Source organism: Macroventuria anomochaeta (assembly GCF_010093625.1).
Source record: "Macroventuria anomochaeta strain CBS 525.71 unplaced genomic scaffold BU25scaffold_16, whole genome shotgun sequence".
NCBI lineage: Eukaryota > Fungi > Ascomycota > Dothideomycetes > Pleosporales > Didymellaceae > Macroventuria > Macroventuria anomochaeta.
In genome coordinates this window covers 503,573-519,413 of record NW_022985377.1, presented here as the reverse complement: position 1 = coordinate 519,413, position 15,841 = coordinate 503,573, and the positions used below count along the sequence as shown (strand labels likewise).

The window sequence follows — 15,841 nt, the reverse complement described above, 5'->3', positions numbered from 1 at the left end:
GATGCAGAAAGAGATGAACAAAATCTGTTTCGAACAAGCCAGCGACGCACTTTTCAAACTCTTCCATGTAGATGAAGCGAGTCTAGTTGACGTAAAGTAGTAGAACAGAGACTGCTGCCTGTGTTGAGTCTATTCTCATTCGACTTGCTCCTTCCTCAATATCCACCCTCCTAACCACAGACATGCAGGTACAGCTGTGACAGCTGAGAGTATCCCTAGAACCAGCGCCATGATTGACCAACCCTCGCCCTCGACGATGAAGCCTGCCAACAACGGTCCAACCATGCATCCACCAGCGAAAGCCATGTTAAACAGACCATAAGCCTGTGCATACGCGCCTCCCGGCCCAAATCCAGCTCGACCACTTGCCAGCATACTCTTCTCCTTCACTTCAACGATACCTGAGATCTCTGCCATGATCGGTGGAAAGGTGAGTGCGAGGAACAGTCCAATGAGTGCAAGTAGTGCACAAAGGATAACCTTGTCATTCATCGTATTCTCATTAACGAAGCGCAGACAGATCAGGGGAGGACATGCGCCAAGGAACCCAAGGGTGACGGGGTATCGTCCACCGTACTTGTCGCTGAACCAGCCAAAGGCTGGCGCGAGGAAGCTCGGAATTACGATTGGTAAGAACAATAGTGCTGCCCCTGTCGATGTCCACCCAAACAGCTTGGCAGCGTGTATAGTGAGCACGGAGTCGAAGGACGTCAGAAGTGCAGCCTGGATGAGAGCACAGAAAAGCGCTGCTAGGAGTCGGCGGGAGTACAAAAGAGCCAAAATGGGCGGAAGACGGTCGCGCCGACGGTCTAGTATGTCGATACCTCCAGGCAGATCGCGTGTTTCTGACTGCCCGGATGTGAGGCCTTTCTCTGCGTCGGTCGTTTCGTTCTGCGGAGGTGCAGGCCCACTGCTGGGCGAGTCTGCTGCTTCTTTCGCTTGGACATCAGCAACCGGATCCCATCTTGCGGCTACTTTCTTCTCCACGAGCAACAGTCGAAGTATTATATCCAACCCGATCAAGCCGTATGCCATGCCGAAAACAGCATCATAACCTGCTCTATCGAATACAACGCCACCCAATAAAGGTGCTATGAGGATGCCTAAAGACATTCCCAGGCTTACGTACCCCATAGCTTGGGCAAGGTTCTCTTGAGGCACAGTATCAGCCAGTAAAGCAAGACCGATTACCCATCTACATATCGTTAGCTGAGAGGCCATATAGAGGCTCGAGCTACTTACACGACTGCTGCTGAAGCGCCTTGTAACACTCTGCCTGCAATGAGGATACCTGTGGAGTTTCCAATCTGCAGGAGCACGGTAGAACCCAACAAGGCAAGCAAGCCAAGCAGAAGTGGAGATCGACGAGAGGAGCCTCTGTCTGCAAGCCAACCACAGACAGGAGAGAATGCCAAGAGTGAGGCACCATAGATAGCAATCAATACAGACACCCAGTACTGTACTCTGTCCTGCTCAACATGACTGTGACTTTGTAGGGCGAACGGAATGACAGGTACAATGACTCCGTACAAGAACATGTCCTGTATAGGATAAGCTCATGTTAGAGCAGGTAGTAGTCTGAACTTGACTTACAGTGAATACCGCCAATGCCACGGTCCCAATGATGAAGCCATCCGAGCTTCTGAACTTCAGCATAGCCGGCGGCTTTTCGCTGTGTTGCGTCAAAGACGCCAGCCATTTCGGTCGTGCCATATTCTTTGTATTTGACCTCCAGATTTCTCACAACAACCGAAGCATCACGATGAACATCCTTCAAAAATGAGCTTCGTGATGATAGAACAAACAATGACAACATCAAAGAAGTCGAAGGATCCGCCACGCTAGGTGCAGTTCGTCCGCGGACACCGTCCCTCGGTTAACCCCACTTCCAGTTTAGCTGACGAGGCATCGTGTCTCAGAGATTTGGAAAGATGAACATGCACAAGAAACAGATGAAACGGCATCGTAGTGTCGTTATTCATTCATTGACATTGAATTGAAATATCGTAGATGATAAGGTTTGAGGTTGACGTGCGACAGGCGCAGAAACAATTCCGCACTCAAGCGAAGAGCGACCCTTGTTTAGGTCCTCCATTGCACCTTCTTCAACAATACCGCACGCGTCAACAGCGGGCGCTATTGCGAGCTACTCTTCGTAATCCCCTCCCCTTCATGCAGTCAGTCTCCCATCTTTTCATTCGGTCTCAACCTTTCCTCAGTTCCTCTTGCATCCAGTCTTGTCTGTCAGAGCCGAAGGGCATGTAACAGCCTTGAACGAGACGTCTGGGTTGTCTGCGTTCTTGAACCAGTCGAACCTCCAGTAGCAGCCAGCCTTCAGCTTCGCCGGAAACGAGTCGCACTGGGATCTCGACGAAATACCTCCGTACTGTGCACCCCAGCCTGAGGAAGGAGCTCCGAATTCAGCGGTGCATCCATTGAAGAGTCCAACACCCCCTCCAGGCATCTGCAGGTCGAAGTGGTTGTCACCGAGATCGCCGCCGGTGTTGGTCGCCTGCACAATCATTTTCTTGCCGTTCGCTGCGCCGGATGTGAAGGTCAATCTGGAAGGAGCAGTTAGCGGTGACGTGAGACCAACCTGTTATTTGACTTACTCGTAGCAGGCGCAACACCAGGATGATTCGCTTTCGCCTGCGAGCTTGACAGCAGCGAAGCCGTAGGCAAGGTCGTCGTTGACTGCCCATGGACTCTGATCGGTGCACATGAAGGCAGTGCCTCCAGACTCGCATCCGTTCTTGGCTGCCATATCGGCAAGAGGGTTGTCACTCTTGTCACAGCTCTTGACAGGCGCGCTCACAGAGGCCTTGCCTGACCATCCGCATGATGGCTTACAGCAGTCCCAGTATCTGGTCGTCTTTCCGGTCTTGGTTTGGGCGTCGACAAGGGCGGTGCCAATTGCCAAGGTAACAACGGCGAGCTGTTGAAGAAAAATCATGCTGGATGTGGTAGTTTCGATGGCAGCTTGAGAAATTGCCGGTGTCGGAGGTCGAGACTCTACTGCTTCGACCCCAATATATACTCTTCGAAAGGCCCGCAAACTGGTGACCTCCTCAACTCTGGTCTTCCTGTTGAGCTTACGCGATCTACCCCAGCTGGCTTGCGGATGTCTTCTGTCGCCGGGTTAGCGTGCAGATCCGGCATGCGGGCCTCTGCAGATGCTCTGTCACAAATCTCCTTTCATTTCACCCGGTGGTACCGTGGCGCCCAGTCACTGGGCATCTCCAGAACATACGGCTCATTCATCCTGGAAACAATCAAGCCGCGGGGCCTGAGTGACTGTTCACAGCCAGGTGAGCACGTTTCGCTGTCGAGTCCCCATAGAAACAATATGCTCTTCATCTGGAACGACGGTATCGCGGGAAGGGTGGGATCCGCCTGTCCCGCTTACTACTTTGTTTGCCAACGATTATCAACATGGAAGCGACGTTCGGTAATTGCACCGGTTTACAGGGTTCAGGCACGACGCACGTCAAATAACGCCCGATGCACGCAGTCGAGACTTGGAGGCCTGGACTCGGATGGTCGCACCGAGCACGCTTAATTCTTCTGTGCGCTTATTTCCAGATCAGGTATGACATCGGTGAGGAGCAACGTGAGAGACATTTGATGTTGGCGAAGAGTGGATACATTTTCGACGGACCCTTCTTTTCTATTCGAAACACCAGTTCCTGACTACTTTGGCCGAGAACACAGCCATCACCGTCATACATCGTCATACATCGTCATACTTCACCTCTGCCGAACAATGACAGCCACTGCACAGAGCACTTAGGCTTTCGACAACATACGATCGGTGAGCAAGCGCAGGTCAGATCCCTCCCTTGAGGCCACGACCGGGACCGAGCGATGCTCCGAGACATTGCAATGGACCGAACACCTCCTGAGATATTGGCTTAAAAAAAAAGCTCAACAGGTGCATCGAAGTTTTCATTTTTGATCATAGGAAGCTTGTGTATACCATTTGTAAAGGTTGAGGTTGATGAAGACTGTGTTGTTTTATGAAGGAGGTATCTAGCGACCAGTTATATACATCGGAACAAACCAAGCAGCAGTAGTCAGCAGTATACAGGGATGGTCCTGCACGTGACACCGTATGGGTCGTATGAACTGTCACACCATTGCTATCATACAAAGATAAGTCTATTCATCTTGCAATCATCAAGCATAGTCATTAGAAAGCGACAACATTCTCACGCCTTCTCTTCCAGACACAGATATCCTTCAACCTCCATGTTTCCAACACCTGGCTCATCACCCCAGTTTCAATATCAGGTCTGCTCTGCGTCAAGTTTCACTCGACCAACAACTCACACCCACCAACCATCACAACCCGCTGCACCACCCTCTTCTTCCCGTTCCACCCCTGATACACAACGCCCTTCCCATCAACTCCCAAATCACCCGCACCACCCTTCACACCACCACTCATTGTCGATGCCTCATCATTCAACTCTCCCAACCTACTCACCAAATCATTGAACTTACCCTCCTGATAAGTCCCCTGCCAATCCCTCGGTACCTGGACATCACACCCATCAACCATAACCTCTTCGCCTAGGGGCCTCGTAACCCAAGAAATCCCATCCTCGGCCGGCGTGTCCGGACCCAGTGGTCTTAGATCTGTGCGCTCTGTCCTGCACTCGCCAAAGAGAGAGAATAAAGTAAGAGCAAACGCGGAAGGTACTTGTCGCTCGTCGAAGAGTACATGTATAGACTTCGGAGTCACTACAGGCACGCACGCAACGTTTGTCTAATGTATTTGACTTGATTGGAAAAAGCGTGCTAACAGTCGCAGCTATGTATCTCATATAGCGAAAACCGAAATTTGACATGTTCTTCTCACAGTCTGGTGGATAGACTAAACATTAGGCGCGCACCCGTGGCAACTCCGAAGCAAAGCGAGGCACGAAGCAAAGCGTAGGCCGAAGTAAAATGGGACAAAGACATCGGATCCGCTTAGTAACCTACTGAGGGGGGAATCCAACGGCGGGTGCGACCAGGGGTGTGATGGGAAGGATGGGGAAGGTGGGAGCGGCCGGTGCAGCAGGCGCGACTGGAACTTCGGTCGCGGCAGGAGCAACCGGAGCGACTGGGACGATGGACACAACTGGTGTAGCCTCGACGGGAGGAATGGGGATAGTAGGGACAGCGACGGCCGGTACAGTCTCCTCAGCCGGAGCCACATCGACGACGGGGAGGATGGTAGCTTCCGCTGCGACGGAGGATTCGACAGAAGCAGATGCTCCAATGGTCGCGACAGGGGTGAGAGGAAGAATAGTTGCCTTGGCGGAAGCAGATGCCTCAATAGTAGGGATGGGGATGATAGGAATAACGGGGACGATGGTCGCAACGAGGAGATTGCTGTATGGACCTGGACACCGGTGCCAATAACAACAATGCCGGTGCCGATGGGAGCGACAGCTGTGGCGGTGTCAGGGGTGCTATTGGTATACGGCGCGCTGGTGGGCTCAATATCAAGGGTAGGTGCGATCATTCCTACAGCATCACCAGTTCCGGTGACGAGAACAAGGGTGGGGGTGATGGCAGTTACGTTGGCGTAAGGGCCTTCAGAAACTGTGATGGGCAGACCAGTTCCGACTGAAGGGACATCAGTGCCGATCAGGGTGGGTTCAACGGTGACAGTAAGGCCAACGGTGCTGGTCAAGCTGACGGTGGCATTGGTCACAGCAGATGCAGATGCATTAGCATCAACAGGGTTGGAGATACCGGTTGGGAGGATGACAATGACGGGAACGTCAATCCCAGGAAGGGGAGCAACAATGGTGCCATTTTCAACGAGGAAGGGGGGAAGATCGGTAGCAGAAGGTGCCACATCGACCGGGCCGGTGACAATTGGTGCTGTGCCGACAGGAGGTAGGATGCCGGTTGACAGTGCAATGACTACGTCGGTCTCAATCATAAGATCCTGCCCTTGCACCTCTCATACACCTCTTCCTCGAACACTGTGGGTCGCATTGTGACGCCCTCGAACCGAATAGGCTCTTGGTCTGGAACCCTTTCGAGATGGAACCGGTACATCTGCTTCTCTAGGTCAACCTCTTTGTAAGACTTGATCTGGTACAGCCCATCGTAGCGTAGGCCACAGCTAGGGCGATATTTGTTTGACTTGGGCAGCTGGGAGGAACGCAGGACGCGGATATGGTTCCCGAGTTTAGCGCTAGTGATCATCGACTGCGTTGCAGCCTTAATCTCGAAGTTACTTCCTTCTGTGCCGCTGTACTCGATGGTGTCACCGTCGTCTCGGTCATGGTACCCACCACCCGAGAGTACAATGCTGTAAGCACCTCTGTCTTTGTCGCCATAGATACCTATCTGTGAGTGAGTAGAGCTCTTGAAAGGAGCGAGACATGACTTACCTCCTTGTGGCGCGCCGTGCACACCGTCACGGACAGCACAGAGCTGCGAAGGCCACCACTGACCGATCACAGCCCCATTGTTGCCGATGATCTTGGGGTCTTTTGGGTGCTTCGTCGTGTAAGCGCGGTCCAGACGGTCACCATTCCTGTCTTTGCCTTTGACAGTGACGATGCCGCGGAGAATGTCCTGTTCAAAATCCTCATTCATCCACCTCTCGTACAAGTACCATGCGTCAGCCTTGAGGTCCCAGGGGAAGTCGGCATACTTGTTGAAGATGCGAGGCAGTCCCATCTCTGTCAAGATGCGCGTCTTCTTGGCTTTAACCTTATCCATATCTAGTTTGATCTCGGCCTTGTGAATATGGTTGCGTAGATCGTTGTACTCTTTGGTGAGTTTGCTCTTATCCCCTTCTTGTTCACATCGTCTGATGCAGTCTTTCAGCGCGTCGATAGCGGCAAGCTCCTGGGGACGCCTCCGGTCGAGTTGTGCCAGACTCTGTTGTGAGACCGAGGTGTACCAGGTTGGCATGCTGGGTCGAGTCGGGAATGGGTACGACTGTGCGGCCGGTCGCGTGGATGCTGATTCTGAGTTTTCAAGCGTATGTGATGCTGCATCGCTGCTTGTTCTTCCTATGTTCCCTGACTTCTTTCGCGCCTTGTCTTTACTTGTACTTCGCGCGTCTCGCTTTTGGGCTTGTTTTGGTTTGGTGACTTGACCCTTTGCAGTCACTCTACGCTGTACATGTGGAGAAGGTAGAGCAGAACGCTCCGTACTCCGTGTAGCCGTTCTTGCTTCTGAATTGGAACGACGGTCGTGAGGCGCTGGACTTGAGGGTGTTCCTACAGCAACAGGGCTGGGCGTATCGGTCTGTTGCATGGATTTCTCTGCCCCAGAGAACTCTACGCTTTGAACTGCAGCTCCTGCCTCTTCCACTGTTGCTCCCGCACCGACCTCCTTGGGCCTCTGAGCCAGCCTAACCTGTGGCGCGCTCTTCCTCATCCCCGCCAACATATTTGCGAACGCGTCTCGATCTCTTCCAGACCTAGTTGCGTCTTCACGCAGCTTGCTCTCCACTTCGTCCGGATGGTCACGTATGTATTGCAGCTTATTCAGGAAGGCTTGATGGGGCACACCGGAGCGCTTCTTGGCGGCTTCGAGCAGCCATTGTGGTGTCTTCCAGGGCGTCATAGTCTTCTGAACCCGATCGGCCATGGTGGGGCAGTCTGATGTTGATGATGAGATGTTGCTGTGGCGTGGCAGTGTAGGTGATAAGTCCGTTATGTTGAATGTGTGGGGAAAGTGGGTGTGACGTGATAAGTGAACAGATGGTCTTCAAATGAGCTAGTTGGACCCTTCAAGTGTTTGCTGGCTGATATGGCTTTAGAAACTGCTAGAATCCAGACACTACTAGAAGCTGCTAGAATTCAGACGCTATTAGGAGCTGCTCAGGATAGGATTGCTGCATCTGCTATCTTTGTTTGTGTATAGGCAAGGAGAAAACATGTTGGATAGATATCCAGGAGTGTACTGTTTGTTAAGAAGCTTCTCCAAAGCGCGCTAGTGTTAGTGCGGGGCTTGTGATTGGCTAATCTGACCCTGTGAGCAATCAATCGCTAGTGTTGCTCTCGCAGTGCTTCGTCACATCTTCGAGGCTACAGGGAATTGTGGCTCTGCTTGTTATCACATGTCATTGTGAACTATGAGTCCGACCAGAGCGGGTGCCTCGAGAGTCTCGATTGGCGGGAATGCGCCTTTTTGGACGGCCTGAGTATCATAGATCAGACGTCTCCATCAGTATCCATTCCCGAACGACCTTTTCATGCTTGAGGACCTGCACCATAAGCTCCTGTGCCTTTGTGCTTGTGTATTGAACGTCCGCTCAACGCGGCAGTACCGGTCTCATGCGTCTGTCAATAGCATGCTTCGAGTATGGAATGGACGAACGGCTGTTGCCGAATTTCAGTAAACCTAAATGGAAAATCTTGACCGCTGCAACAACGCATCTTTGTTGGCGGTCTGATAGTCCACCCTTTGTAGCTAGGTTATGGATCGTCGCGTGACACCGTTGCGCCGCGGTTGGCTCGTATCCACTCGTCTCCGCTGGCGTCACAGATAAGCCAAGGAGTACAACAACACAACCGCACCACGATCCCAGCTTGTTGGACACCAGACCTACCCCTCCGGTGCGCGAGAGAGCCGCCCGCAATTGACTCTGCACTCTGCTGCCGAACGTTGGAACTTGACAAGCACACAACACTACGTCAATATGGGGAGGAATCGAGCGACGTCCATCGCCTCGACGCGGAGCGGTGAAGCGCCCACACAAGTAGGTATGAGCACGCGCAGCATAAGAGGACTGTTACTGACTGTGCGCAGGAGCTGGGGAGCATGTACGATTACCTAGCGAAGACAGTACTGCTTGGGCCAAGCGGTGCAGGAAAGTCGGTATATCCCAATGGCCTCCCACACAGCATCATACTTACCACCACCCAGATCATGCCTCCTCCACCGCTTCGTGCGCGATGAATGGCGCGTCCTCTCCTCTCAAACGATCGGCGTAGAATTCTCCTCCAAGATCGTCCACATCGCCGACCGCAAATCGTCCTCCCTCTCGAACCGCAAGCGCATAAAGCTCCAGCTGTGGGACACAGCAGGCACAGAACGCTTTCGGTCTGTCAGTCGCTCCTACTACCGCGGTGCTGCCGGCGCAATCCTCGTATACGATGTCAGCAGCTGGCGCAGCTTTGAGCAGCTGCAGACGTTCCTGAACGATGCGCGCGCGCTGGCTGGGCCAGACATCACCATCATATTAGCGGGGAACAAGAGCGATGTGGTAGAAGGAGGTGCGCCGCCAGCTGGATACAGCTATGCTAGCACACCGAGCTCAGACTATGGGTTACCACCGCCGACGCCCTCGAGCCAATCTTCGCTCAACCTGAACCTGAACAACCACTACACTATTGCGCCGGAAGGGAGAGAAGTCTCCCAGGAAGCGGCATCAAGGTGGGCAAGCGCCAACGGGATACCAGTCGCGGTGGAGGTCTCCGCGCTGAACGGAGAGAACGTGGAAGAGCTGTTCAACAGGCTGGCACGGATGATACTGACCAAGATCGAGCTGGGCGAGATTGATCCAGATGATCCGCAGAGTGGCATTCAGTATGGCGATCTAGGGTGGGACGATGGCACCAGCAGCATTACAAGCGGGCATCCCAACGGATCAGTCAGGTGGAGAGGAGGCAAGAAGAAGCCGAGAACGGAGTGGGAAGAGGTGTTCAGGTTAAGCGGTGGAACAAGGAGAGGAGGCGGTTGCTGTTGAGACTCTGGGGGAGGCTTCTCTGGCCAGCTGGAGCCAGGGTGGTGGGGGATGGTTGTCGTCTCCTTGTGGGGATGGTTGTCGTCTTCGTGTGGGGATGGATGTCGTCTTCATGTGGGGATGCTGTTTCTTGTGCATATATGAGCGAGCGAGTTTTCTCTCTTAATCTAATGTATATTCTGTCAGTCAAACATCTAGACTTTCGCTCTCTACGAGAACGCTGTCACATGTCAGGCATCGGTTGCAGTTCCGGACCGAGCCTAGCGCCATTGTTCCGATAAAGCAGATAAGGTTTCGTCATATGCAGACCACAACCATGGAAATGCGGCTGTCAAACGCCCTGAAGCACGCGACACAACGCGGTACACCTCTACGACTTTTGCGATGCTTCCAGATCTGTGAGAAACCGGTGGTATACTTCTCATCAACATGATCGGAACACGACAAGTCCCGACCATCGTTGACACTGCGGGTGCCTCGGCAGATCCAGGTCTGACGCCACGCCGGCGTCGATGTCACCGGCCAGGTTTTCGCGAGTGTCGCGTGCCTCGGACTGGTTCCTGGCCTTAGTGCCCACGATAGGGCAAGGTGTTTGCGACATTTGCGTCATGCCGATGTCTTTTCTTTTGTCCAGGTTCATGCGTCTCTTCTCTCTTCTCATTCTTCGCTGTCTCTTCTGCCACTCGTCTACTCATTCCTTCTGTCCTGTTGTTCAGCGATCACATACCCGATCAACGTACTTCAGATTCAATACACCAAACTGTCGCTCACACGAGTCTTCCAATCGCTCCGCTCCGCCATCCCGTCCTCTCTGCCACTCAAGGGCGTGAATCCCGCGGCGCTCGCGAACATGACGTGGCTCAAGAACATCAATCCTACCCCTGCGTTTCCAGCATACACAGGACCGCACAAAGTAGGGTCAGTAGACATAGAGATTCCCACAAGCGAATTGGAGAACCCCAGCGACGATGCGCCACCCGCAGATCTGCCCACCGTGGCATTCAGAGTGTTCTATCCTTGTAGACAGGATAGCGAACAAAATGCCGTGAGGTGGATACCAAGCCCACAGAGAGAGTACATTGCTGCATACGCGCGGTTTTTGGGGGCGAACAGCGCATTTGCAGGCATCTTCTCGTAAGTCCGCCACTACATGAGCACAGGAGGATAGGTTGAATACTAACAAATGATCAGACTGTTTCCGCAGCTTCTTCAGTATACCTCGATACCTGTACACTCCAACGCCGATATCCTCGAACCCAACACAGAGTCGAAGCGGTGGCCAGTAATGATATTTTCCCACGGCCTCGGCGGCTCACGAAACGCCTACTCCCACATCTGCGGCTCGCTCGCCAGCCACGGAATCGTCGTAGTAGCCCCAGACCACCGCGACGGCAGCTCACCCATAAATTTCATCCACACTCCCGACTCAAAAGAGAAGACCAAGCGCGTAGACTACAAGCGCATCGACCACAAGCCCTCAACCGACGTCTACAACGCCCGCGACAACCAACTCCGCATCCGCCTCTGGGAAATGGGGCTCATTCACGACGCGCTGCTGAAAATTGACACACGCCAGCGGCTAAAAAACGTCGCCGAAGACGCCACAAAAAGCGGCGGAAAAGACATGCTGACAATGTTCTCGCACCTACTCTCCGTTCACGAGCCCGGTTCCATTAGTTTCGCAGGTCACTCCTTCGGCGCGGCAACAACCGTCCAGCTCGTGAAATCCGTATACCATACCTCTTCCAACGCACCAGCATCATACAAGCCACTCTTCGTACCGCGTTCCAACTCCGCGTTGAAGGCGCAAATCACACCCTACAATCCCGTCATCCTTCTCGATCTGTGGACCCTCCCCATCCAATCCCCCGCCACAGCATGGCTACGAAACAAGAGTATGCCATCGTACGACGCACCCAGCGGCGGTTCGAATCTGCTCGCGATTCTGAGCGAGGGGTTCTTCAAGTGGAGCTCCAACATGCAAGAAACCAAGCGCGTGGTCGCGCGCCCTGCGTCCGCGCCCTCATCCCAACCGGGGCCGCATATTTTCTACCCGATTGCGAGTGCGCATTTGTCGCAGAGTGATTTCGGGATTCTGTTTCCGTGGGCGACGGCGAAGGTTTTTGGTGCGAAAGAGCCGGAGAGAGTGTTGAGGTTGAATGCGAGGGCGGTTTTGCAGGTTCTCCGCAATTCGGGCATCGAGGTCGCGAACACCAGTGTAGCTGATCTCGAGTTTGAAGGCGTCGATGCTTCGAAGGTCATTTCGAACGATGACAGTATTCTGAGTAAGAAGGATAGGGTGCGGGGGTGGATTAATATTGGCGACGAAGCCACGGGGAACGCAAACAACTCTGAGGCCAAGGTTGGCACTGGGCCAGGAGAGGCGGTGTTGCAGGGCGAGGCATTCGGGCAGACGGTCGAAGCTGCGCAATGAGCATATGTTTCACGATTGGCGTTTTGTTTCACGATTGGCGTTTTGTTTCACGATTGGCGTTTAGCATAGCAGGCGTTCTGGGTATATAGATTCATGTCAGTCATGAGCTTTACATCAGCATAGTAAGAATACCGATTAGCTCAAGAAAACTGGAACTTCATGAATAATGCGTCAAACGTGATGTATACACCTATAGTTCTAGATACAAACTGCCATAGTACATCGTCCCGACCTCAGAAAACACTCATAATGCCACCATAACGCCATGCCATGCAATACCCCCATCCCACACATCCTTCACAGCCCAGCCCCACCACCAGCCCAAAACATATCATTCGGCCGAAACCCCTGATCCTGCTGCCCACCTGGCAGCGGCGCAGCTGGCGCAACAGGCGCCAGACCATTCGCCTGCAGACGCTGCAACTGCTGTCTCTGCCTCTCCTCTTCCTGTCGTCTCTGCCTCTGCGCACGATAATACAGCAAGAACGCCAAAGCACCGCTGAGCGCAAGAATGACAAGCGACTCGAGGATGTCCGAGTCGATTTCGTCGCCGTAGTAGCCGTCGCCGCCGTCAATGTGGTCTTCGTAGTCGTCGGGCTCGTAGTCATCCCAGCCGGCGAGTTCGGCTTCGAGGAAGGCGCTGAGCCATTCGGAGAGGGAGAAGTCTTTCTTGACGGCTATGAAAATGTCAGTGGGGTACGTGGAGATAGGTGAGATGAATGGGTGGCTTACTGGGCTCGTCCTGGATGGACTTGATCTTCCCGTTGGTGATGGTGTTCCACCAACTGCGGAACCTAAGCTTGTACAAAGCTAACAGGACTGGCAGATGTGCCTCGCGAGGGTTGGTTTCGAGCGCCAGGTCGTAGTGTCTCTTTGCGAGATGGAAGTCCTGATCGACGCCGATGCCGTTCTCATGCATCCAGCCCAGGTTCCACATGGATTGCGCGCTTCGTAGAGTCTCAGCCGCAGCTTGGTAGCAAGCAGCTGCCTTCTCATGGTCCGGAGGTGTTCCGAAGCCTTGTAGGTAGTAGTCGCCCATCTTGACCATGGAGTCGACGTTCTTCTGCTCAGCAGAGCGCGTCCAGTAGATCAATGCCAGGACGGCGTCACTGGCAAGACTAGCTTTCTTCTGCATGAAGGGAATAAGTGAGCCAAGAGTGAGCTTGGGCTTGACCTGGTCGAGCAAATATGCGACATTGGCTTGCCCGACTTCGAAGCCCTGTTCGGCAGCCATCATGTAACGGACAAGCGCTGTCTCAAGATCTCCGTTGGCATAGGCCTCATTTGCCTCAGGGAAGGATGTCGAGATGAGCTCCGCTTTCTCTGCGACGATCTTATAGTAAGCAGAAGCAACATGACAGGACTTGTCGCGGCCAACACCGTGGTGTGCGAGCTCGGCCAGGTAGTAGTAGGCCTCGAGATGTCCATGTCGTGCTGCCAACTCAAAGTACTTCATCGCTGTAGGGACGTCACCCTGGTCCAGGAAAAGCGCACCTAGACGGACCTGGGCCACCGCGAGGTCGTCATCTGCGGCAGCGCCGAACAACTCAGCAGCCTTGACGGCGTTTTCCGGTACACCAAGTCCCTTCAGGTACATGATGCCCATCGAGTACTGTGAGAGCGCATCGCCGTGCTCAATGCCACGCCTGAACCACGTCTTGGCAATGTCGAAGCTCTGAGGCATGCCTTCACCCCGTAGGAACATACGACCCAAGTACCCAGCCGCCTTGGCCGCCAACTTCTCAGTAAGCGGTGACACACCCTGCTTTGTCTTGCCGTTCTTATCCCAGTACATACGAGCGAGCTCCAGAAATCGCTTCTTTGCGGCTGGCAAGTCTCGTTTCGAGGTTCTAGCACCATCGTAGTTCAGCTTAGCCAGATTGAAGCTTGCTCTCGCATCGCCCTTCCTGGCTTGGAGATCCATGTACTCGACCACATCATCCAGGGAAGAGTAGGCGTCCGAGTGGACACTGCCCGTTTTGGCGTTTGATCCTGAGCTACTTGCACTTGCGCCCTCGCCATAGACACCGCCCTCCTCATCAGCGATTCTGAAAGATTCCCGCGGCATCGAATGTCCGCCTGGTGGTCCAGACCGCACGTATGCGATAGCCTTCCTGGCGACCTCTCGGTAGAAGTACACAGCTTCGTCGCAGTTTCGTGGTGTCGATATCCCAGATGAATGGCGGTACGCAATGGTCATTTCTGATCGCACGTCACCGCCCTCTGCTGCCAGGGTATGGTATAGCATAGCTCTTGCCTGATCCTGCTGCACTGCGCCTCCAATGCCAGTAGCATACATGAACCCAACCATGTGCTGCGCCGAGGCGTTTCCATTGAGCGTCGCCAATTCGTGGTATCGTCGAAAAGCTTCAGAGTAGTTGCGCGGATGCGAGTAGTTGCCGTAGAAGTTTAGTTCTGCAAGTGTGAAGATCGCATCTGCGTCCTTCTGCGCCGCTGCATCTTCCAGCAGCTTGACAACTTGCGACAGAGGCTGGCTAAGCTTCTTCGGTTGCGGATCGGTCGTAAAAGGCTGGGGTTCGGCGGGTCCGTTCATGAAGAGTAGGAAGAACAACTCCTTCGCATAGTATGCGCCTGCTCCTACGATACCCGCATTCTTATCGAAGTTCCACCAAGGTGCCGCCGCTGGTTTGACCTTGTGGAGCAGCGAAGTTGCCTCTTCGAATGCAACATTTCTCTTGCCCTGACTTTCCTCCTCTTCTGTGGTGCCCCATCCCGACTTCCATGCTGGCTGTGCACCCGCCTGTGCCGTTCCTGAAGGCGCAGAGCTCCTGCCTAGCGGTTTCTGTTGTGCTTGCGCATGGTCACTACCGCCGTACTGCGCCGTTGTGAAGGCGAGAAACGTCGATAGTATGACTACAGTACTAGTGGTCAGTCAGGATGCTATCATGGTGCTCAGGATATGAGCTTACCAAAGAAGAGCGGTACGAGCCGCTGCCATCGTGGCCTCATCTTTCTGGTAAGAGGATGTGAATATGTGTCGAGGTGGAAACGGTCATTGCGACATTTCACAGGTGCAAACACAGGTAGAGAACGCTCGCTACGGGTGTTGTGGTGATATTGTTTGCTTGAGGCCAGCTTTCCATTGACCAGGTCGACCGACCGCGGATGCCGCTAAGATCGAGCTCAACGGCCAATCACCAGCTACGTCACTACAACAGACATTCAACGGTCCAGCAAGTAATCGCAAGATCACGTTCTCATGGCTGTGGTCTCGGTTTATTCATTGACTACAAATCCATTATCAGAAGCTTTCTACAATTGCAGAAAGTAGCGCAGCAGTTGAAAGTGTTTACGGCCCGTCAAACCTCGGTGACCTCCTGCCGCATTTGTCATCGCAGCGGTAAGCAACCTCCGTCATCATCACGAACGTCGCTGCACGGCACGCGACGTATCTTTCGACGACGCGTCTGAAGACTGACAATTGATATCCCCGTTCCTTCATTTGGCTCCTGCACAATGCCTCTGCGGCGGAGTCAATATTATCGCAGCGTTCGAGAGCGGACGCCGCTCTTGCGTCGAATCACGGAAGAACCTGGAGCGGTGATTCGCGGTTCCATTTCGAGTGCATTAGAAGGCCTTCGACACGATGAAGAAGCACCCATTTCGAAAACCCGAGGCGGCTTTATCATAGCATCTATCGGACTACTCATCTTCTTGCAAGGTACCTACTCCCACAT

General features: G+C 53.6%; 6 protein-coding genes across 6 annotated transcripts; 2 read left to right on the top strand and 4 right to left on the bottom strand.

The window, feature by feature from the left end:
• Positions 1–118: 118 nt before the first annotated feature.
• On the bottom strand, positions 119–1,791 carry BU25DRAFT_392915 (MFS transporter-like protein). Its single transcript, XM_033704675.1, has 3 exons — positions 1,594–1,791; positions 1,243–1,541; positions 119–1,195 (listed from the first exon to the last, which is right to left on the bottom strand). Exons 1-3 carry the CDS (start codon positions 1,711–1,713, stop codon positions 136–138), a joined length of 1,479 nt encoding a protein of 492 aa, XP_033561863.1. The 5' UTR covers positions 1,714–1,791; the 3' UTR covers positions 119–135.
• Positions 1,792–1,815: 24 nt separating this feature from the next.
• BU25DRAFT_57877 (glycoside hydrolase family 45 protein) lies at positions 1,816–3,074 on the bottom strand. Its single transcript, XM_033711925.1, has 2 exons — positions 2,613–3,074; positions 1,816–2,561 (listed from the first exon to the last, which is right to left on the bottom strand). The coding sequence occupies exons 1-2, from the start codon at positions 2,951–2,953 to the stop codon at positions 2,216–2,218; spliced, it is 687 nt and encodes a 228-aa protein (XP_033561862.1). The 5' UTR covers positions 2,954–3,074; the 3' UTR covers positions 1,816–2,215.
• Positions 3,075–5,934: 2,860 nt separating this feature from the next.
• BU25DRAFT_341120 (uncharacterized protein) lies at positions 5,935–7,272 on the bottom strand (the record flags this gene model as incomplete). Its single annotated transcript, XM_033702845.1, has 2 exons — positions 5,935–6,347; positions 6,396–7,272. The coding sequence occupies 2 exons, from the start codon at positions 7,270–7,272 to the stop codon at positions 5,935–5,937; spliced, it is 1,290 nt and encodes a 429-aa protein (XP_033561861.1).
• A 1,311-nt stretch (positions 7,273–8,583) lies between these two features.
• BU25DRAFT_410811 (ras-domain-containing protein) lies at positions 8,584–9,907 on the top strand. The gene is made up of 3 exons (XM_033706390.1): positions 8,584–8,726; positions 8,773–8,837; positions 8,890–9,907. Exons 2-3 carry the CDS (start codon positions 8,785–8,787, stop codon positions 9,710–9,712), a joined length of 876 nt encoding a protein of 291 aa, XP_033561860.1. The 5' UTR covers positions 8,584–8,726; positions 8,773–8,784; the 3' UTR covers positions 9,713–9,907.
• A 652-nt stretch (positions 9,908–10,559) lies between these two features.
• On the top strand, positions 10,560–12,143 carry BU25DRAFT_431416 (uncharacterized protein; the record flags this gene model as incomplete). The annotated part of the gene is made up of 2 exons (XM_033708658.1): positions 10,560–10,843; positions 10,901–12,143. 2 exons carry the CDS (start codon positions 10,560–10,562, stop codon positions 12,141–12,143), a joined length of 1,527 nt encoding a protein of 508 aa, XP_033561859.1.
• Positions 12,144–12,312: 169 nt separating this feature from the next.
• BU25DRAFT_410809 (HCP-like protein) lies at positions 12,313–15,408 on the bottom strand. The gene is made up of 3 exons (XM_033706389.1): positions 15,074–15,408; positions 12,876–15,025; positions 12,313–12,820 (listed from the first exon to the last, which is right to left on the bottom strand). The coding sequence occupies exons 1-3, from the start codon at positions 15,100–15,102 to the stop codon at positions 12,441–12,443; spliced, it is 2,559 nt and encodes an 852-aa protein (XP_033561858.1). The 5' UTR covers positions 15,103–15,408; the 3' UTR covers positions 12,313–12,440.
• Between the last annotated feature and the right edge of the window lie 433 nt (positions 15,409–15,841).

What these genes read in the sequence shown, in the direction of transcription:
- BU25DRAFT_410809 (XM_033706389.1), bottom strand. Translation starts at nt 15,102, where the DNA reads ATGGCAGCGGCTCGTACCGCTCTTCTTTG. An exon ending in GCTCGTACCGCTCTTCTTTG is followed by an intron (nt 15,026 to 15,073) that starts GTAAGCTCATAT and finishes ACTGACCACTAG; the next exon opens with TACTGTAGTCATACTATCGA. An exon ending in GTCCATCCAGGACGAGCCCA is followed by an intron (nt 12,821 to 12,875) that starts GTAAGCCACCCA and finishes ACATTTTCATAG; the next exon opens with CCGTCAAGAAAGACTTCTCC.
- BU25DRAFT_392915 (XM_033704675.1), bottom strand. Translation starts at nt 1,713, where the DNA reads ATGGCACGACCGAAATGGCTGGCGTCTTTGACGCAACACAGCGAAAAG. An exon ending in TGGCATTGGCGGTATTCACT is followed by an intron (nt 1,542 to 1,593) that starts GTAAGTCAAGTT and finishes TATCCTATACAG; the next exon opens with GACATGTTCTTGTACGGAGT. An exon ending in GGCGCTTCAGCAGCAGTCGT is followed by an intron (nt 1,196 to 1,242) that starts GTAAGTAGCTCG and finishes AACGATATGTAG; the next exon opens with ATGGGTAATCGGTCTTGCTT.
- BU25DRAFT_57877 (XM_033711925.1), bottom strand. Translation starts at nt 2,953, where the DNA reads ATGATTTTTCTTCAACAGCTCGCCGTTGTTACCTTGGCAATTGGCACC. An exon ending in TGGTGTTGCGCCTGCTACGA is followed by an intron (nt 2,562 to 2,612) that starts GTAAGTCAAATA and finishes TGCTCCTTCCAG; the next exon opens with ATTGACCTTCACATCCGGCG.
- BU25DRAFT_410811 (XM_033706390.1), top strand. Translation starts at nt 8,785, where the DNA reads ATGTACGATTACCTAGCGAAGACAGTACTGCTTGGGCCAAGCGGTGCA. An exon ending in GGGCCAAGCGGTGCAGGAAA is followed by an intron (nt 8,838 to 8,889) that starts GTCGGTATATCC and finishes ACCACCACCCAG; the next exon opens with ATCATGCCTCCTCCACCGCT.